At 36.7% G+C, this 23,090-nt stretch overlaps 1 protein-coding gene across 3 annotated transcripts in view; it reads right to left on the bottom strand.

The window, feature by feature from the left end:
* Nucleotides 1-23,090, bottom strand: part of FILIP1 (filamin A interacting protein 1) — a 179,922-nt gene that overhangs the window by 41,847 nt on the left and 114,985 nt on the right. For 2 of the 3 annotated variants that reach the window (XM_039853158.1, XM_039853156.1), the window contains exons 3-4: nucleotides 19,767-19,940; nucleotides 12,791-12,969 (exon numbers count right to left, since the gene is read on the bottom strand). In XM_039853158.1, the coding sequence (XP_039709092.1) occupies nucleotides 12,791-12,969; nucleotides 19,767-19,940 (353 nt within the window). Of the gene's footprint in view, nucleotides 1-12,790; nucleotides 12,970-19,766; nucleotides 19,941-20,037; nucleotides 20,233-23,090 lie in introns of those variants that run through there. The other variant, XM_039853159.1, reaches the window with a different exon arrangement.

Below are 23,090 nucleotides of genomic sequence, written 5' to 3'. Positions count from 1 at the left end.
AGAAATATAATCCAAATCGTCTCAAATGTTACAGATTCCAGAAGTCAGACAAATCTGTGAGCATTGGAAAGCTGAGCGAATCAGTAAATATTGGAGGGAAGGATGGTGGTTGTAGGTAAGTGGGTAAAGTAAGAACATTTCCACGATTAGATACAAGGTTTGGTGACATTGTAATAAATAACAAAGACAAGGTAGATCAAAGCATTCCTCCCTTCCAACAGCACCTTGGATGTGGAACAGTCATAGCCTGCCATTTCCAGGTTCCTTCACATTTCAGATCAGATACATTCCTTGAGCATTTAAGAATAAAATAAATAAAAGTAATTCTCAGTAAATGCCTGTATTAGGAATTATGCAAAAAAATATAAAGAAAACTCTAAAGCCACAGCATTTCTGACTTAAAAGGAATAAATTAAGAAGTGAAGTTGACCTCTAGTTTATTTGCAGTCAAAACTCACATTTCAGCCCCTGAATATTATTTGAATAGTTTCTTGGCTAAGAATTCAAATCCAAGAGCTGAATATGTTATGCATTGAGCATGAAAGACCCAACCTTTGATTAATCTTTTCTGTTCAAACTTTTCACCACCATGAAGTACTTTCCAAACACAAGCATTCTTGGAAAAAAGAGTGCATACTCGGTCAAGGAGCCAGAAAGGAGCAACCTCTGAACACGGAAAACACCAGCTTCCCAAGTTCCAACTCCCTCTCTGGAGCCCATGATTAGTAATGCTAATCTGAGTACCTTCTTCCATCCTGGAAAAAAAGGAAAAATATCAAAGTAATGGAGTTTTTCTCTGTGATGCTAAGAAACAACACATTTTCCCAGCATTTTCCTTTCTTAACTCTTTCTTGGTGTATGAATTCATGCAAAAACATTTGTCCAGTATTTATTGTGATGACAAATGGCTGCCAATTTAAGGCAGCATTCTCAAGCTTTTTCATTTCAGAAAAACAATCTTGCTTTCTATTTTTCAATATCTGATTTTGTCCATGATGCTGAAATAAACCATCAGCTCATTTGAAAACTCAGTTCAACTAGTTTGGAATTTGGAAACCAAAACCCCCAATCATTTGTCAGACATTTTCACTTTTAATTCCGTTGCTTTTGCAACCTGAATTCCGTTGTTTTCTCTGAAACTTATATATCTCTCTGATGCTTAAATTAATTTTTTAAAAATCTATAGGACACTTTGGTTCTGTATTTTCTGAGATACAGAATGCCTGACAGAATTATCAATTGTCTAGCATTACAATTGCCTGGATCACACAATGGATAGTATCAGTATATTAATAGATCAGAAAGAATTTTTTAAAAATTGTCCCTACAAAGCACTCATTGCTCACTATAGTCTACTTAGGTAGATGCTGAGGCTATAATTATTGATCGAAAATTTGCCTGTTAAAGTACCATTATAGCGAAACTGTTCGTTATTTCCTAATGATTTTAATTGTGTGTTTCTTAAAACTTCCCATCTGGTTCCCAAAGATTATCTGATTAACAGTAAAAATAAGCATGGATTTTTATTTGCATACATATGTTGTATCAATCACAGTAAACTTTGTTATCCTAAAAGCATAAGGTAAATCTGCACTAGACTTTCTGAATCGGTAAATTTGTATCTAGACTCCACTTAATAACTCACAATTTCTGTGAAAAACTACATGCATTTAAACGCCTCAATTTGCTACACTATTAGGTAAAACTTTAGGTACAGCTTTTTTTTTTTTCAAATGTTTGAAGCAGTTTGTTTTATGCATCTGCTGGGATAAGAAAATAATTATTCTAATAAATCAGTCCAAGTTGGGTATAAATTTATATTATTTTCACGATATAAAATGTGTTCTGTCACTTCTTCTAAATTTATTAATTTTTGAATATACAAATGTATAGAAATACAGCAGTAAATTTATGACCTCAGCAAAGTTACCATAGCAGTTTTTCTTCCAAAGGATGCCTACAGTTACCACATATCTTACTTCTCATAAAATTTTATGTGGCTAAAAATCATAATATTGCTTTTTTATAGAAACAAAGTAATCATTTTCCAGCTATACATTTCATAGTTATATTTTACTCCTCAAATATAAGTTTTTAATTACATAAGATTTATCAGTTCTTTGAAAATTTAAAAGCTAAATGTTAAATCTTTCCTCAACATAAACCACAACTGTTAATATTGATGATTCTTCTGAAATGGTAGAAACCAGATAAGGCCGGAGGGAAATGACCGTGACTAAAATATGGTCAGTTGTTCCTTATAATTGAAGATAAATTTTCTGCACTAAACATAAAAATAACTATAATAATAACCATTAGTAAGGGTCTCAACTTTTTTCAACTGATATGGAAAGCCATATCTACTTTAAGTTTTCATATCTTCTATAATCTATGTCCAGAATTTCTATCAGCTCTACTGATATGTCTATCCAGGTACCAACACCACACTATTCTACTTACTATAACTTTAAAATGAGTTTTGTTTCTGGTAGAAAACTTTGCTACTACTTTTCATTTTCAAAATCTGACTATTCTTGCTTTTTCATATTTGACTATGAAAAAATATTCATATTTTTATATGAACTTTAGAATCAGTTTTAAAAAATCCTTATAGTATTTTTATTAGGATCAAACTCATGGATTAATAGTGAGTTTCTATTTAATATAGTCTATATTATTTTGTCATTAAAAATATGACAATTATTGATTTTTGAATATTAATTCTATGTAGTTTTGTACCTTGCCAACTCACTTTATTGAATTCTCTAATTGTTTATGGTAGGTTTTCAGTTTTCCTGAGTCTACGTATAATTTAAACACAAAACCAATTACATCCAAACAATAGAAGAGTTCACTTTTCTAATACTTTGCATTGTTCTCAAAATGTCTTAGTTTGATAAAATATAAATTGTGATTTAGTGAAATTTGCATGGTTTTCTTCTTAGTGTTTAATACACAGGTGAGCAGAGGAAACAATCACTTTTAGGAATTATATGGCACACCTTGTAGAAGGGGTTTTATATTCATTATCACGTGAACATAAACAACTCTATGAAATAGGCACTCAGTTATCCTCATTCTAAAAGAAATCAAGAATCTGAGGAATTAGATAACCTGTTCAAGGTTACAGACCAGTAAGTTGCAGTCAGAATTTGAATTCAGAGCTATCTGGCTTCAAATGAAATGCAGGAGATTGAGAAAAATTACTATCTCTAAGTTATAGATTTCTAGGGAGTCTGGTACCATGCAGCTGTAGTAACCCAGGGAAGTAGTTAACTGCTGTTGAGGTTAGACTTAGCTCAGATGATCTTCTAAAAGACACAAACATTTGTGAGCACACCATTAGTACTCAAACCAGCCATGAAACTACCTTATTTCTCCTTAGCATACATATGGATTATTTTACCAACATATGCAAGAAATGCAATTTTCTTGTTATCTGTATCTCTTATAACTTCTACTTTAGGCTCCCGTTCCACTTTAACTTAGTTAATTCTGAGTAAGCTCAGTCAAGTCAGGTACCTATTAGTAAATTTAAAGTCTCTTGAATCAAGACGGAGTCTCCCGAGTTAATTCTAGGGCTTCAGGATCCCAGTTCTGGAGTTGGGACCAAGTTCTGGGACCACCAGGAGGGTGTGTGGGAGTTCATATAGTCATCGCCCTTCCACACCTGCATCTTCTGAGAGGCACACTGTGGTCTCTGGTCTCAGCTGTCAATGCGCTCAGGTTGCTGATCCAAGTAGGTCACAGTTCTGTCCTCATGTCCAGCCCTGCCTCATCTATTTCCATGGTCTTTCGGGGACATGAGGAAAGTCTAAATATCTAAAAACTGAACTTGTATCAAGCTCTTTCCAACTGGATGTATCAGACACTAATTTTTACTCTATTTCTCCCAAATTATTAGCAGGAGAACCACAAGGTTTGCCATGCCCTTTGCTATAAACTGAATTATATTCTCCTAAAATTCATATGTCAAAGCCCTAACCCCCAATGTGACTGTATTTGGAGATACAGCTTTTTGGAGGTAATAAAGGTTAAATGAAGTCATAAGGGGAGGGTCCTAACCCAATACAATTGGAGGCCTTATAAGAGGAGGCCTTATAAAATCTCTTTCTCCATGTACATGCACAGAGAAAAAGCCATGTAAGGACAGAGCAAAAAGGTGGTCATCTGTAAGCCAGAAAGGGAGATTCACCAGAATCCAACTTTTGGGCACCCTGATCTTGGACTTTTAGACTCCAGAACTTAGAGAAAACAGATTTATGTTGTTTAAGCCACTCAGTCTATTTTGTTATGACAGCCGAAGCTGACTAAGCCATCCTTGAACTCCACCTAGTTATTTCTTTACTCTCAAATTCTCCATACCATATCTACCTGGCGTTTAAATTACTCTCTTCCACCTTCCCTCTCCCCACCTCTCCACCCCCCATCCCCCAAAGCTAAGAACTGAGGTTCTTCTTTTGCATTAACTCCTCTCACAGCATAAACCTCTCATTTTCTTGCTTTTCTCTCAGAGAAACATCTAAACAGGAAAGAAGAGGGGTGATTAAAATTGGATCCACTTGATTACATATTTTTTCTAAAGCTATTCCTGGATCCTTGCTTCTGAAACCCAAAAGACAAGATATTATCTTCTCTTCTTCATCTGTAACAACTTTTCCTTCAGGCAGTGGTTGCTCTTGACTGGTCACACAAGGACAGGTCACAGAGTAACAAAAAATATTAGGTTAAAACTTATATGTGGGATATAAACCTAAAAGCAACAAAGAAACAGGACAAAAAACAGAGACTCATGGACACGGACGATAGATTAGTGGTTACCAGAGGGTATGGGGAGAAGGGGGAGGGGGAAGGTAGATGGAGTAAAAGGGGTCAAATATGTGGTGACAGAAAGAAATCTAACTATGGGAGGTGAACACACAATGCAGTATATATATATATATATCTTACTGTTAAATTGTACACCTGAAACTTACTGGATTTTGTTAACCAATGTCTCAATAAAAAAAAAAGAAATCCAATTATTATTATATTACACAAGGACAGGTCACAGAGTAACAAAAAATATTAGGTTAAAAGTCCAATTATTATTATACTATAGTAAATTTATATAATGAGCATAGGCAAATAAAAAAAGTCAATATAAAATTATATAATAATTCAATTACAGTTGAATTACTTAGTTTGTAATGTTGTAAGGGACAGTCACCCAATTTACCTAACATGATAGGAATTCTTAGAAAGAATACCCCCAAAGTAAATTAATGCAGAAAAATGTATTTATAGCCAAACAGGCCCAGGGAGAACTGGAGCATTGTACATCACTGTGTAGCATACACCTACAGTTCTAGTAACCCAACAGCAATGCTTAGGACCCAATGTTTGTGATCCCCTCAGAAATAGGCAGCCACTGAAACCCCAGTCTTGTGATGTAATTATTCTTTACTCTTAGAATTTCTATGTCTCTGCTGGCTTTTTTCTTGGCTTCTGTTGCTTTTACTTATTTCTGTTCCACATGCCCCAAGAGAGTGTTTCAATGAGTTAGTCGGTCAAACAGAGCACATCCGTTTGGCGGGGTTCTTATGCCAGGCTACCTCATAGGCCCCAGTCTCCCTAATACCTAGGCTATCAAAGGTTGCAAAGTAGTTGCATTAGAGACTAAATAGCCAAGAGATGAGTTTTGTTTGCTGCACACTGTTTTATAAATTTGAGTCAGCATTGAAAAACTAGAAGGTCTTACTAAAATCAGAGTTCTGTCTTTTCCTGAAAAATTAGAATTAGCAACATTGGGCCCACAATCTAAAATGGGGTTAATCAGCCTGAGCTGAATTGTGACTTTCTCTGATAGTCAGAGCTGGCTCTCTTCAGCCTAGCAGTCCCTATCATTCATGTAATGTGTGCTAAAAAGCTGGATCTGCTTCATTCAGTTATTGTCTGACCCTGGAAGCATTTGAATTTGAGACCTCTGTGAACTTTGTCTAGGAGAGTCGTCAACTTCTGGTCTAACTGGTTGTGACCAGTATTTACAGAGTCATATGACAGAAAGAATGACAGTTATGTGAAAAGAGCTTTCCTTCTTTCTCTCAGAAGATGCCTCTTCAGTAAATCAGGTACTAAGAGTTTCAGGAACTGTCTGACAATTTCTTGAAACTTTTCTGAAAGAACAACTCAATGACTGGTTCAGACATAGAAAGGCTGACAACCTGACCACCTCTTACTACTAGATTCTCACTCTTTATCTCTCATATTCAAATTCCCAATACCATCCTCCTTTCTCACTTCTCCTAGGACCTTTCCAGAGTATGGGTGTCAAATATCAGTACCTAGGCATTCTTACATATGAAAATCTTAAACAGTAAAGTATGTTTCTTGCCTGTTCAAGCCCTCCTTTTCAACACTTTTCCTTTCTTGTGGTCAGTTTTCTTTGATTATTATCCCACCCTTTTGTATAATATTAGAGTCTTTCCTGGTTCAAGTTCTGTTGTTATCCTTAAAGTCCAAATACACTGAATCTAATTAATAAAAACTCTCAGTTCTCCAGGTTAAGCCCTAAGATCTGAAAAACATCTTCACCATCCTTATTTACAATAAAATGCAGCCATACTGACATTTAGATTTAAATATAATCTAATAGACTCTGAGATTGTATAGGTAACAGGTAGCAGAACTACAAGATCCTGAATCATCAAATATGACAACTGGATTTTGCAGTATATTAAAAAATTTTTTAAGGGGAAATGCATTTGAGAAATAGTTTCCATAACAGCAAAAGTAATTAATTCATATTATAACCTTTGATTAATCATAAATTTTTGTTAATCAGATGACCTGTTGTTCTAGGCATATCTGTTAAAATTATATTACTAAGATTCTAAAGAGTCTTAGATCAGAGGCTGCTAACTCAATGACCTTGAGAATGAGGGCACTATGAAACTTGGGGAAAGGATCACATCTACCCAAGACCCAGCATTTTTGTACAGAACCTCAAGGCATATTTTAATAGGCTCATTCAAATTTAATCCACAGAGTGCCTAGTTAAAGATGAATGCCATGCTCCTAGTTTTACAGCATTGATAGTAGACAAAGTAATATCATGGATCTTTTAAGAGGGTCGACTTCCCTTTAACTAAATTTCCAACCCTGGGAATCTGTCTTTGAGTCACTGATTGATTGCCCAGCCCCTTAAATAAGATGTAACATCACTTCTTTTACATCATGCCTACATTTCCCTAACACAAACCCCCAAGCTGTGTGACAGGGATAAGATCACCAGCACAGTCTACATTTTCCAGCAGGAAGTGGGATTTGCATATTGCAAAGGTAAGAGGAATTAGGAGACATAGTTTGATCCTAGCACATTTTCGGAAAACCATATGTAAAACATATTCTTTCTGTCATTCTCTGAATTCTAATTCCTCTCTTATCTTAAAAACTCTATTCTCAGCTATTTTCTGGGTCAGTAGGATATTGATAGTTAAGTCTCATATCTCGTAACCAAGTTAAAGTCTGTGAATTCGAATCCCGAACCTGCAATAGAATGAATGTGCAGTCCAAGACGTGCAACTTTCTGTGCAACTTTCCAAGTCATCTTTTCTTCTTTTGTGCATTGAGGAAATGAGGTGTTCATTTTAATCAGAAGGTAAGAACTTGGAAATAGAAAAGGTTATTTTTTTACTGTGGGAAACAGTTCAAACATTGATTCTTTCAATTAACTTTTGGCAAGTAAATTTGGTAGAAGGAACATAACTTGTCTGCTTTCTCAACTACTAAACAGAAATTATAATTATATTTCATATGTTTTTGTAAGGATTAAACAAGATGTATATGTGTCCAGCATATTGGGGAGGTCAATGAAAGCTAACTCTGCTATTGAACAGCATCTAGCAAAGCACTAAGACAAAGAAAGGACTCAGAAGTTTTTCTGTTGATATGCTCCACCTATTGATTACTTTCTGCTTAAGAAGACTTGATCATTTACACATCAGTAGCGATCTTTTTCTACAAAGTGCTTTATTGTGATTCTCCAAGCTACCAGTGAGAAAAGTCAATTTTATTGCCATATTTTAGAGATAAGGCATCTAAATCCAAGAAACTTCAGGAAATTATGCCAGGGAACCAGATGTGAATCTTTTTCTATAAAATGAGCCAAGAATATTTTCCAAGTTTCAAAAACTTTATCCAACTGGTCATTTCCCCACATACGCAAATGTAATAGTGCAACCTGTCCCAAGGGCCACCAGGCAAATGTCCAATCCTCTTTACTTTGACCTCAATGAACGATACCACATTGGGACTTTAAAACTTCTCCATTCAAGCTCCTGCTCCTGCATTCTCTGCTTCACAGCTTCAGAGATTTCTCTTGAGATGCTGATTCGTACTTTAAAAAAACTTACACTTGGAAGGCTTGCCGCAATATTACACGATGATGTAATTATTTACATAGTCTCAGCTGAGCTTATAGAATCCAAAAGCTTTAAAATCTATATCTATAGTTATAGATTTAGACAGCACTCCCCACATCACTTACACGTGTGCGCGCGCGCACACACACACACACACACACACACACACACATCCTCCTCAAATATTTCCTTTAAGTTCCAGACCATTTATTGATGTAACTGTGCTCTCTCTATTCTGACATTCTTGAAGCAGGCCTAGTGAAGCTCAAGACACGTGATGTGTGAGCAGTTCAGACAAGAATAAAGACTAAACTCTAAAGGTGATCTCATGCGTTCAGAATTATGCCTTCAAGATGGCTTTAAATATAGCATTTAAATATAGCAAACAAAATACAGCATTTAGAAAGAATTTTCTTTACCCAATATTAATTAACATAACAATGATTATTTTCATTTTTATTATTAACAATGCCAGTTAAGTCAACGAATTTTTTTCATGCTATTTCTTCTTTTTAATTTGGGAATATAACTATTTTTAAAAATATATATTCCATAAATGATGGTAATAAATTATGAACATTACTTAGAATAAAGGAAGCCCTGAACAATATATTGCCCCTTTTAGGTATTTAATTTGTGGAATTTTTATATAAGATGAATTTAACAACTCCTGAAAAGTGAAAAATAACTTTTGTTTTTAGTTTTTGTGCTTGTATGGTCTAGGTCAGTGACCATAACAAGAAGGTAGCTTGGAAGGGGGCTTTATGTAGCTCTCTCGTAACCATCATCAAGCTCCCGTCATAACTACCCCAAACAGAATGGAACTAAAGTAGAACACTGTGTATGCTAGTCAAACTCAGCTTCAAAACAAGTCCCCAGGCTGCGTCATCCAACAGATGTTGTCTCAAAGCTTTTTCTATCTTGACAGTCTAGAGACATCACTTGTCCTAATATCTCTGTATTTATATCCTCACGATATCCACCATTTTGCCTTTTAAGATTTTGTATCATAGTTTAGACATAAGAGCATGGAGATGGGAAGCCCACACGCTCATGCAGTCATATACACACACGCACAAGCATAAAACAAGCCGTTTTGCACAAAGGACTCATTTGCATAAAAGTACTAGACCAGTGGCCTGTATTAGGATCTTAGTTGAGCTACATAATTTTTCTGGGCCTCAATTTCTCTGCCTATAGAATGAGGGAAGTGATAGAGCCAATCTCAGAAGTCCTTTGCAATGCTCAGAGTCTCAGATTCCTGGTTTCATCAAATATCTGAATCCGTATTGCTTATCATCACTTGCTACTTGATCCTGTATGCCTGAGTCGTTTTTGTTGTCTTTAGTAATTTTTGCAGAGGAAGTGAGACCCCCTTAAAGAGCAAGATAATTATAGAGAATGGAGCCTAGATGTTATCAGAGTCAGTAGAGTCCACTGGCTCTAAACTCCTCCCCTCATCATCTCACCGCCACCACCAAATTAAGAGCTGTCTGGGGTGGAGACAGCCTGCAGTCACACCCAGAGGGAGAAGCTGGGTGATTCTAAGAAGCAAACCACTTAGGCTTATCTCAAGTCACTTTCTTCCTTCCTTTACTCATACTCACAGCAGAAACAAAGGTAAATGTTTTAGAAGGAAAGATCTTGGCCATGCTCTCTCTTTCTCTCTCTCTTTTTTTTCCCCTCACACAAGGGATTTCTCTGGAGAAGGGAAGGGAGTGCAAAACAAAGCAGCAAACAAAGGACTTGGAACAGTCTATGTGAGGACTCCCACCAGTGCTAGGAAATGCCAGTTCCTTATTAGCTGCAGTTCAGCTTCCCCTGCAGGTGCTACAGACACATGGTGTGTGAGCAGGGGCCACCCTGAGCACCTGGGCCCTAGCTGAGCCCCGAGGGACTGGGCGCCTGGCTACAGTCTGTGATCCTTGTGGGGAAGGGCTCCCTGGCAACTTGGCCCACAGGAAAGCAAGACTCAGGGTCAACAAACACACACCCCCATAAGTAGATCTAATTATGACCGCTTACTTCAAAAAAAGGATTTAACCTAAAGCAGATTTAGCAGAGCAGTTTCCAAAGGGCAGCAGGAATCTCAAGCCTGACCTTTGAGAAAATCCTCCAGGCTTCACTGCCCCAGGAGCACAGCAGGCCAGTCACCAGTCACGGTGGACTCCTCAGAGCGCAGAAAAATTCAGAAATGCCAACTTAAGTTACCAAGCCCTAGTGGAGTGTTTAATTTAGCATAACAAGTGCACTGGTGGGCAGTCAGGGCATTGATCTAGGAAGAAAACATTGACAGCAAAAACTATAAAGCACTGAAGTATAATCTGTTGAGTCAAAAATACTATTTCAAAACCTTAAAGTGGTTTGATATTTAAGTGAGAGTCAAAGGTCACTTAGTGAATTCTTATCTAAAACATGAAAAGTTTGATGATATATCCCAATAGTGCGGATCAAATTTATCAAAAGCACCTTAAGATAACTTTTTAAAATTTTTACTTTGATTTTAAAAACCTTCTTCACAGCACTTTGCTCAGGAGATGTGGTTGTTGCATAGTTGTCTAAGGAAATTAACTCTGAACGGGGAGGAAGGGATTGGAATTGTTCATCTAGAGCTGATCAGCATGAAGTTAGTAAATAAACACATCCAGGATGGGCCCATTGTATAATTGATGCAAAAGTACTTTGTGAACTATAATGCTCTCTCGCATGTGTCATCATTACAATTACTCTCACAGAACACAAATATTAGGAAAATGAAAGAGAAAAAGAAACAGTCTGGATAAGTACAGTCTCTCCATCTACACATTTCATTTAAACCAATGACTCTGTAGGTGAACCTGTGCCAACTCAGGCATTTAGCTTTTGTGAGAAATTGTAGTAAAGATAGACATATCTGGTTATAAATGAAATTATTTACAGTATGATCAGAAAACAATTAATCCAAACAAATGTTCTTTAAAATAATTTGATTTCAGAGCTTTTAAAGTCAGGATCAAACAAGTTGCTACTCTTTACCCAACCACATTCCAACAGAGGACATCTAACTGGAGATCTGCTCTAGATATATGTAATTTGATACTGTCGTTAGGACCTTGTTTGAAATGTCTGCGCTTGAGATCAGAAAGTTCCCAGAAATTGAGGAGGTGGAGCTTATTCTCACTGGTTACTGAAAGCGTCAAATCAGGCCATCTATTTGTTCAAACATGAAGCTGATAAACTTTGGCTTACAGAAGCAGAAGACAGGCTTAAAGAAACCATAAATCAAGGGTTTTGCACAAAACACTCCACCTATTGTTCTTTTCCGTTTCTGCTCCCTCCTTATAAGATTGGTAAGCATGGCTTATCAAGTCCAATAACAAGTAAACATTACCAATAATTTTAAAAAATTTAACACAAACATGTTCCACTTCATATCTTTATTTACCCTCTTATTGTGATAGCTTTTTCTGGTAAATTAACTAATCTAGGAAAACCAGATCTCTTTTTGGTAACTAAATAGATAATAAAGCTGGGATTGGTAAAGCTGTCCCAGAGTGGCTCTTAATTTGCAAGTCTTAAACACAGAAGCAGACATGCTTGGTAACTCAAAGCATGGGATTTAACGTCATTAAAGATTGTGCCATTCACAGACATACCTATTCAGCTGAGGGAAGGAAAAGGAGAGAATAAGCTAAAAGAAGACGCTGAAAAAACTGGATAATATAGAAGAGTTCATTACAGAGCTGGTCAATTTGGAATCTGCCTCAAATGTGGCTGGCAGTCACTGATCTGAGAAAACTACCTACAAAGATTGGTAATCAAGGCTCGACACACTTTTCGTTTTGTTCTGTTTTTTTTTTTTGACACTAAGTTTTAAGAGTTTTCAACCCTTACAAAGTTAAGCAGGTAGTTCTAGTCATTAAGTAATTTAACCACAACCAAATATTAAGATTTTTTTTTTACTGATATTAAGAATGAATAATAGGTCATTTAAATTTGCTAAGTTTAAAATTTTGCTTTCCCAAATAAGTGGATTTCAATCTCAAAGAGAACAAGCAGACATTTAAATTGAAGGCAGTTAGTAGAGAGGCTTTTCAAATGTAGATGATTCATTGATCGAATTCAAATATAAACTCTCTGGATTTGTTTCCAACTTTAGAGTTTTACGGCTTTTAACATCCTAATGGGAATGTGGAGTCTTATTTATATGCACCCCCAAACATATTTACATTAATAATTCCACGTAAAAGTCTGTCTCACTCTCTATGGTCACAAACCATTCAGAAACCGGAATTAGACTCTGGACACCCATCTGTGGTGTCACTGGAACAAAGCCTGATCCCTGACAGGAGGGCCAGAGATGAGGGCTGCAGCATCTCGATGTGACTGGTGGCAGGTGTGCACATTACCTCTCCCGCTCCTGCTCCAGCAGGTTGGTGAAGTCGTCACTCTTGTTCATGTAGTCAGTGTGTTTGTGCTTCTCGTTCTCTAACTCGTACACTGTGCGCCTGTGACACTTCTCTGCCAGCAGCAGTTGCTCTAGCATGCGCCGGTAAGTTTCTTTCTGTTTTTCCTCGAGTCTGTCCAGCTGAGTAAGCAAACATGGGAAAGAGTTTAATAGTTTATTTTATTTGCATATGACTCTAAATAATTTGTTTATATTGGTCTAGTGATTTATTACCTGAAGGGGAAAACATTGAGTCAGGTAATCTCTGCCATTTTCCCTTTTCCATCATTTTCTCTAGGCCACTTGGCTTTATAAATTAGCCAGTAACAAAGCCACAGTAATTTCTGGCCTCCTAGCCCTTTTTCTGCAAACATATGTATGGTTTCTAAAATTTCAGGAAAACGAACTCTTTCACTATTTGAATGATGTGGCACAAAGCCCTCTACTCAGAAAGAAAGAGGATAACATCCTTCCTGATCTCAGAAAAAGGAAGAGCTCGGCATGTACGTATACTAAACTCCTCCCAGGTAATCATCATTGTCACAATCTTTTTTTAAGGTTTGTAGTTAAATGCTTTCCTAGGAAAAGTATACCAAGGACCTGCAGTCCTCTTTTTTCAAGAGATGTTAAGTAGAGGAAGGATTTCTGAATTTGTAGAGAGTACATATCTCAGACTAAAAGAAGTTTTATCAAATATTATTACAGTGTTTTTGTGCCTATTTCTCTGGCCAGGCTACCCGATCTTTAAGGGATTATGCCTTAATCATCTTTTTAGACCCTAGTGTCTAGCACAGTGCCTATAGCAAAGTTAGTGTTCAGTAAGTATTTGTCAAATAGGATCAAATCTTACAGTACTGGCAGTTCCCTATCCTACACTCCTCTTCAAACTCTTGTACAGAGTTTCTCAACCTCAGCACTATTGACATTTTAGACCAAATAATTATTTTCAGGGAGCTGTCCTGTGTACTTCAGGATGTTTAACAGCATCCCTGGCCTCTTCCCCTAAGACATCGGTAAAACTACTACCAGTCGTGATAAAACTATCCCCAGACATTGTCAAATGTCCCCTAGTGGGAAAAATTACTGACCTTCCCCTCATTGAGAACCACTGTTCTAAATATGTTGAAACAGACATATTTAAAATCCATTCTTAATCCCACAACCAACTCTCTGGAACCCAATGGGATAGCTCCTCAGAGTATCAGCATCAGAGTTGTTTCCCCTGAGTTTTCCATGTTTGCCCTTCAGTCATAAGGAAGATACAAATTTCCCGCTACAATCACATATTTTCATTGTGAATGGATCATTTCTGAGGCCCAAAATAAACAAATACTGTCCCCATAATTCTAAGTGTCTTCTGCCTGGATCTCCACTCCCTTTGCCTAAGAGCAGATAGACTGGTGGAGACGGCCAGGTGGCCCTTAATATCTGGGATCATCAGAGATTGGCAAATTGTACTTTTATGGGTTCTGGTAAATTTGTGTTGCCTATATAAGTCTTATTGGCATAGCATGTATTACAAAATATTCTCTCCAAGAACTCTCCCATCCTCCTGCAGATGTGATTTTCACCATATTTTATAGAATTTGTCAAGCACTACTGAAACATCATCATCCTCATCATCCTGCTACTCATCATGAGAAATGTAGAAGGAGCAACTCTTTCTCCTTTTTGATTCTTTATGATAAAGTAGGACTCTCCGTACTTTTGAAAGTATTTGGAAGAGCAGCTTTTGCCAGCTTCTTCATACCCTCCCGCACTCCTCTCTCAGTAGGGACTGGTGACTTATGTAAAGGTTGTATTTGGGACAGGGAATTTGAAATAAACAGCTAATCTTTTCATTTCTTATTTTTTACTCTGCCTGCCATAAGATGGTACACTGTGCTCTGTAGGCCCAAACTCTCTTTCTCTTTCAAGTGGATTCTCCAAAGTCTAGGAGAAAAAGTATAGAAAGCCTGGTGAGATCATTTATCTATTTATACCAATAATAAAGCTAAATATTTTAAGTCATGTGTTTGACTCCTGTAGTTATCTCTCAATCCATTCAAGGAACTCTAGAAGGGGAGATGGGCACATTATTAATTGAATGATTGACTGAGAGATATTCAGAGAGATGGGAATTAAAGGGGCATCTGGAGGAAAACAGCACATATTGCTATTAACTGTTCTGGGGCAGCATAGGCAGGAGGTAGGCCTTCACCTGAATATATTCTGTCCATGTGGGCCTTTGCAATTGGTTACACCAACTACAGTCCTGGGGTTAGGCCATTGCAATAGTTGCTAGGGTCTCTGTGGGTAATGTTCACCTGATCTACACTAGCACAGCTTGACCTCAGCACTAGTTATATAAACAAAAAGGCAGTCTTTTTGCCTAGACATTGGTATGTACACTGTTTACCACACAGAACTACAGACCCAGACTTCAACTGCACAGGTTGTCAATTTCTCTTTAGCAATAAAGCATTTATGTGGAGGACCTAGCTCTCAATTTTAAACACCAGATATAAGAACAAACATAGGTAGCAATAGCTCGGCTGTGCCAGATCCTTGTTATTTTGTTTGGAGCTGCATTGGAACTGCATTGAGCTCCTTGGAGAGAACTAAGGTGGGCTAAGCTCTGGGATCTTTGTGGCTTGTCCACAGACTCTGAAGACCACCTCCCATAACTATGGACTCTGTAGATTCTTTAATTATGGACACTGTGTCCATGGCTTTTGGTTTTCAGGGTACACACTATAGCTTAACCAGAGAGGAGTAGTAGCTTTTACTAATGAGTAGTGAAAGTGAATATTTCCTATTACTTTGGAAATATAGCTCCTACTACTTTTGGAAATATAGCTCCTACTTGGATGGAGGTAGAATAAAATCGAATGAGGCCATCATAATGGCAAAGGAAAGGGTGTACCTGGAAGTCCTATTCTAATAAATCAAATTGGTGGAGAAGAAATTCAAAGACTTTAGATTGGGAGAAATTTCAGTATGTTTTAGACAAAAGGATCACAGTTCAGGAAATGATTTTAGCTCTGTTATCAGCAGTGGACTAACTGGAGAAGTATTAAGGAATTTAGAAAGAGAAATCTACTTAAGAGAAAACATGAGGTCTTAAAGATCAAACTAGAGTTTTACAAAAGAATAATAGATCTAAGTGCTCTTGAAGATAGGGCTATAAAACGGGAAATAATTTAGTCATTGTTGAATCAGAATGAGTGATCAGAGGAGGTAGAGACATCAGAGCACAGAAAACATAGCATTGTGACTTCCTCTACAAAGAATCCAGGAAATGTTTGAGGAGCATGCTTAAAATATAGATAGTCCTTCAGGAGATCAATTGAGGGCCTTTCTCTTGAAGATCGCAACCACTATTTGAAGTGGTTATATAAAACATAGATTTAAGAATTAAAATATGAGAAGATCAGGGTAGGATATTTGAAGTATTATTAGGTGAGTTTCAAGGTGTCAGCTATTTAGATGGGCCCTGAGTAAACATGCACAAGAAACTTAGAGACACAGAGTTTTAAGGAAAGATGAGACAAACAAAAGAGGATTCAGGCAGACAGCAGCAGATACAGTCCAAACATGGTTGTGGTGTGATGGGTAAAGAGTTCTTAGTAAGGATTATCCAACTCAAGAACATAAAAGTAGGTAAGATTTGTGTTGAACAAAGGATCTTCTTGGTAGCTCATAACTCCTTGATTTTGTTTCTCTAAGGGAGACCACATAACATAGAATATGGAAGGTAATATTAGGAAAACAAATGTCTGGGTCTCAAAGCATAGGGAAAATAGAGCAAACAAATAAATCAAAAAACTTCAATATCCATAAAATCACTATTTTGATAGAGAAAGAAGGGACTACTTGAAAAAATTGTTCAAAATGTTAAAAAAAAAAAACAAAAAAACAGTTGAGTTGTCTTACTGCAGAAAAGATTGTGACCGAAAAAATATTTTGTTGCTTTGAGTAGAACAACTTACTCAAGAATTAGAGAGTTCAAACATAAGGAAGGCTAAATTCTGAGGAACAATAGCATCAGGGTAAGGTATGGTCTCACTAGTCCGGCATGTGAGATCAGCGTTCACCTGGGGGAGAAGGTGATTCTCCAGATGAAACGAGGGGGCAATAAGAAAAACTACTATTAAGTGATGGGTTGCCTAGGCCTGGGCATGGGGTTTTAAAAAAGAAAAAAAGATTAAGGAGGTTTTAAATATGCAGGTAGAAAAGCAGAGCACCTAAATTAAGAACCAGGCACAGAGGATATCACCACTGCAAATCCCTAAACCTCTCAAAAAGATATATTTCACGTGCCACTCACCAAGGACAAGGGTAGTACACGCAGACAGATTTCTCTACCCATAATGGCTTTGCCATAATTATTAACTTTTTGACAGCAATAGGCTCTGTCTGATGTGAACAACTGCCCCAGACTGACTGGTATCCTGTTGTAGCTGAAGATTTTCTCTACCTACCCTCTTTCCCCTGGATGTCCCCTAAGTTTCTGCTTTGGTCTTGGTAACAGTAATATGGGTCTGCATTGTGCTGAGTGTTAGGGTCACAGACTATCATTTCGCTTGAGTGAAATTGACTTTGGAGCTAGAGGTTTCCTTGCATTTTTAAAATTTATGAACGTGAGATTGGTACTATGAAAATTGCATGTGTCCTAATAATTCTTTGGGCTCTTTGAAAAAAAGTGGACTAGAGGGACTTGAGGATATATTAATTCAACTTTGAAAATGTTTAAGATCCCCCTGGCTGGCTAAGGTTAAGCAAAATAAGAATTTGGGAAGGAAAGAAATTGAAACTTTAATTTCTTTGGAATTTTTCTTAAGAATTTTGCTTATGAATTTCAATATCCCGGACATTAATTTACAAGGAAGCTCAGGAGGATTTAATATTTGCTACTTAATTTCTCTCCAGATATTTGGCAAGGGAGAGGACAGGTCCACCATGTTGGCTTCACTGCTTAACCTCTGGTGAGTTCTTTTGGTAGCCTAGCTGGGCCTAATTTGGCACGGATATTTGAATGAACAGAAAGTTTTTGGCTTGAGGTGTAGCATGGCTTCTAGGAACAGAACTAGGATCTGCTCATAGTCCCAGGAGGCTAATAGAAATACGTTGTACTGGGATTTTTGCCTCATGAAATGAGAAGCAAGACTCCTGCTCCTGGGTAACATGAACTTGACTGTTAAGCCCAAAGGGTTAAGGGACCAAAAACCTGTGGATGATAGAAGATAAACCTTTTCTCCTTCTAGCATTCTATTTCTCTCACAAAGCAGGCTTCACCATTTTGGCAATATTCGGAAAAGTAGTTTCTGTCTTCTTCTCTACCTCCTCACTCACTCTTCCCTAGGGGAAGAATAACTCTTCGGATTGTTGAAGGAAGAAAAGAACCAAGAAGTACGCCCAGCTTAGCCAGTTCCTAACAAACAGCCTATGGGATGGGTGTTTTCTGTTCTGTTTCTCTGTCCATGAGGCAGAAGCATTTGGGTTACTCCTTTATTTGTGTACTGTCCATAAAACTCAGTGGGCTAGAGGCACTAATTCCGGGTAAGTGTGTGTGCTCTGCAGACTAACTTCTCCCTTGAGGAGCCATCCTAAGCTCTCACTTGGGAGAAAAGAATTAGGAAGCCCAAATGATACCATTTATCCAAGCTGAGTTCTGCAATTCAGGTAGTTATAATAATAACAGACAACTGATATTTTGACTTCTATCTGTCTTTTACTCCTCAAATCCTTCCAAGTTTGGAACTAATTAAGAATGTGAACAATTACCACCCTCGGATCCCAGCAAATATCAGTGCTTAATATTTGTTAAGTAATTATCATGTACCGGACACTATGTTAGGAGCTTTAGATATTGCTTCATTTAACTATTACAACAATTCAATGAGATGCATTGTTGTTACTTCTACCTGACAGATAAGGAAATTGAGGCTTAAACAGCAGCTAGTAACCATGGATCTCAAACATGAAAGTGGATTAGACCTGTTGACTGCATCCTATCATATAATCATCCCTTGATATTTTAGGAAAAGATGAGAACAGAGCTCCAGGTTATCCTTGGTACAGAAAATAGAAAATTATGGGACCATCAATCCATTGTGAATACTGTCTAAAGCAGATCTTGTCTGAGATTTGTCAAACTAAGTTGTGCAAAGACTTGACTAAATTAGAAGTTAAATTATAATAAATTGCTTCAGATTTTTAATTTCTGTTGTTTTTACATTTATGATACTAATTTCACATCTATGAATTTTTTTACTTGAATTCTGAAGAGTCAATATGGCTAGATTCATCAGTTGGTTCCCTAATTCAGCATCAAACTTCTACTATAATGTGAGAGTATTTTTAACATGAAGTATCATGGGTAGTTAATAGAAATAGTTAATAGTTCTTAATACAATCTTATATAAAAATGATTAACTATAGCCATATTGGATTTTATTTTATCTTAAAGAATTGCCCTAAACATTTTGGGATTTTGTATTTTAGCTATTCATATGAGACCATTTTAATTATGAGTCTATAAGATCCCAAAACACAGTGGTTTTACAACCATAAATATCAATCATGAAATCAGTTTAATTTAGGATTGCCAATTTGATATAATCCTGACAACTCAATGCTAAAACTGATAAGCACTACAAATTTTTACTCACATAATCTCTTAGAGAAATGAAAGAATAACAGACTGCAAGAGCATGTAACTATCATAATCACATGAGAAATATATTTCAGGCTTTAAATATATTCAAAGAAATGCTTCTAAAATTCTTATTATTGAAAGGATCTACTATAATTCATGAATTTTTAAATTATACTTTAGTTCCATATTAGTATATCATAAAAATGTTGCCTTGGAAAGAAAATGTTAAAGCATATAAAATGGAAGAATGTGAAGATATCACTCTGAGGTTCCCTTTTGGAGCGATTGTTGGTGTTACCTCTGAAATCGGTTTCTCATAGACATCTTCTCCTATGGATTTCTCCTGGGCTAGGATGGCGTCTCGGTGCAGGACCCGCAGCACTTTCTCTGGCTCCGCAGACCCGTAATGAGCCTCCAGAACCTCAGGCTTGGTTTTCTCTGTCTTCAGCATGTGGATCACATCTTCCCTGGCCTGTGGTAGAAAGCACAGCAAGGTCAGATGGTTGACAACATAAATCACATGCTGAGCTCACAAAATCTGCACAGAGCTTATTGAATACGTCCCCCACCTCTTCGGGGCTATTGGCAAATTCACTGGGACTTCTGTTCTTATTTTTTACCAAAAGCAGATTGGCAAGCAGATACTCTCTGCTTTAGGTTGCTAGGAAGCAGGCAGGCAGAAAAAGATTTGTGCTAATATTAACTACATAAAACTTGCTTTTTCTAAACAGTGATGATTCTGAGAGGGGGCAGAACTGCCCCTGGGATACTTACTCCCTTTCAGTGCATAATTTAATGTTTTAATGTCAAAGACAATTTAAAGTTTTCTAGTTTTCTATTTTTGCTCAGTGTAGTATTCAAATCTGATTTAAAAGAAAACCCTGCTCTCCCCATTGTAGTTATAACTCCATGTATAATTAACCAAAACAGCCTTTATTACTGATTTCCTGTTTCCCATCAAGTGACTCATTTTACACAGAAACACATGGTTGGGAACTCCTGTGGTGCTGGGCTAGGCTTTTCAATCTAATGTATTCACAATGAAGGTGAAATTTAACCCCTTTAACATACAGACTGACAACCAGATGAGTCAGGTTGCTGGGATAAGAGTTGTTCTTTTGGTTTCTTGGTAAAACTTTAGCATTTTGTTGAAGCTCCTGAGAAAATCACATAATTATAGCTTTTATATCATATACTACGGTTCCCATCACATATGCAAATACATCTGGATGTATTTTCTACTGATTAGTTGTAATTACTTTTTTAGTTATAATGAAGCTGACATCTGCTAAATGTACTCCCATCTGGTCATAAACTTGTTTTCCCAGTAATGGTGATGGGTATGAAGTATCTTGACTTCATTCCAATTAGTGCTAAAGAATAAACTGGTTGGCAACAGAGTTTCAGTCTGTGACAATGGAATAGAATTTCTCTCCATGTTATGCTAACTATGGGTTTGAAATTATAAACCCGACTTATTATCATGTTATTCTAAACATGGGAGCTAGCTAGGTAGCCCTGAGATAGGACCATTATAAAGTTTGTCTTTCTTGAGGTTTCTCACTTTTATTGCTTTTTCATAGTCTCCAAATTAATCTAATTCCAGATGGCTAAAGGCTGATTTATTACAGAAACATCAATGGACTGGAATTTGCAGTTTTTCCCATGTTGTTTCTGCCACATATAATGTGCTCATTTCAAAACCAAAATGGAAAATATTAATTCTGAAGAACCTAGTGGTTTGGAGTTTGTGAGAAAGTTAAAATCAGAAAATAGTTTACTGGAAAAGCAATAAGTCACCATGCAGGGTGAAAGAACATAAATACAGATGTAATGTCACACTAGCCGGTGCGGTATCTTTGTGCAAATTAGAAAAAAGTGCCAGGAGATATAGCTCTGAGTCAAAGTGCAGCTTGCCTTATGAGCTAAGAGTGGGCTGTATTTCAGCCTCTATTTATCCCCTCTGCCGAACACCCCTGTGCAAAGCATAACTCTGTATCCATATATGGTTGCACTATACTGAAGGAGCCTATGGTATATCAAATATCATTGGTTTTCAGCCAGGAAGTATGTTCATTTCACACAGGTGAATATATATAGCATCTTCTAAAATAATGGTTCTCAACCCTGACTTTATTGGAGTCACCTGGAGAACGTTAAAAAATCCCAATGTCCAGGCCATCCCAGACCCATTTATTTAGGAGAAGGAACCAGGCATCAGTACTTTTTAATGCTCTTCAGGTAATTAAAGAGTTGAAAATATTGTTCCACGCTAATCAGTTAAAAGACCTACAAACCATACTAATTACAACCTTTGGCATTATCTAATCTAAACTACTTCATTTCAGTGTATTTTCCATCTTCAAGTGCATTGCCTTTTATTGTCTTTTAAGTAATCCTCACACCTGAAGTTGACCTTTTGCTTTAGCCAAAGCTGACGGGGAAAAAAGTTATCTTTAAAAAAGAAACACAGAGTTATGACTTTAGTGATTTATGTAATGACAGAAAGAAGAATTTAGAATCGCATGTGAAAGTGGGAAAAATGGCGACAACGGAAGATTGGTGAGAGAGAAGTCTCAATAACAAAGTACTATCTCTTTTCCATCTTTAAATTAGATGAAGTAAAGGCTGTTTTCCAAAGCTCACAATTCAAAGACTTGTAGGGCAAATATAGAATGTGCTGTCTTTTGTATAATCAATTGAGATGCTGATTCATCATGAAATGTAAATATTTCAAATCATCTGCTCCCCTGCTGCCTGAAACGGGTTATAGTAGATGGTTAAGAAAAGAATAGAATAAAAGCAGAATTCATAATCTTCAGAAAGAAAATCATTACAGAACCTTAGAAAATACACTCCATCACATGGCACTCAAGTAATTTAGAAAAAAATTGAAAGACCAAAAGAAAATAGAGGATGGCTGTTGTTATTCTCTCTCTCTCTTTTACATCTTTCTAAATTTTCTACAGTGAACATATAATTAATTTTACAAAGAAAAACACAGTAATACTTTATAACGAAAGAAGAAATACTTTATCATTTCTATTTCACATAAATGACACAAAAGCAAATAATGTAATAGAAAGTTGTCTTTTTTCATGTACCCAATGCTGCCTTCATTCTCGTTATAGACAAACCTATGAACAGTGTCTGTGGGGCTTAGAACAAAGGAGGACTCAAAACCACAATTGCCCAAATGATTATTCTATATTCTGTTTTTGACATTGTCTTGATTCCTTTTATAATTATTTCAAACACAGCAGTGAAGCCACAGATACAACAGCCACAGAGCTGGGTAAGTGTACTGAAAACTTGGCGGTTTAAAGATTATAGGTTTTCCCATCTAATATTTATTCTGATTAGTCACATTCTTACCAGAGAGCTGAAGAAATCACAGCAGAACTATTTCCATATGGCATTTCCATAAATGACATTTCAAAAAAATGTTTGTCCCTAATTGTGGATTAAGATAATCAGAGAGTGGCTCTCGAATGTAAACTAAATCAAATAATTTTGAGTGCATAAATTGCACTGCTAGTTAGCATAAGTTTACATGATCTGAGCATAAATGAAATAAATCTCAAAGCTATCAGGCAAATAAAAATTTGAATTAACATGGAAA

Source organism: Pteropus medius, unplaced genomic scaffold (assembly GCF_902729225.1).
Source record: "Pteropus medius unplaced genomic scaffold, Ma_sr-lr_union100, whole genome shotgun sequence".
NCBI lineage: Eukaryota > Metazoa > Chordata > Mammalia > Chiroptera > Pteropodidae > Pteropus > Pteropus medius.
This window is presented reverse-complemented; position numbering and strand designations above follow the sequence as displayed.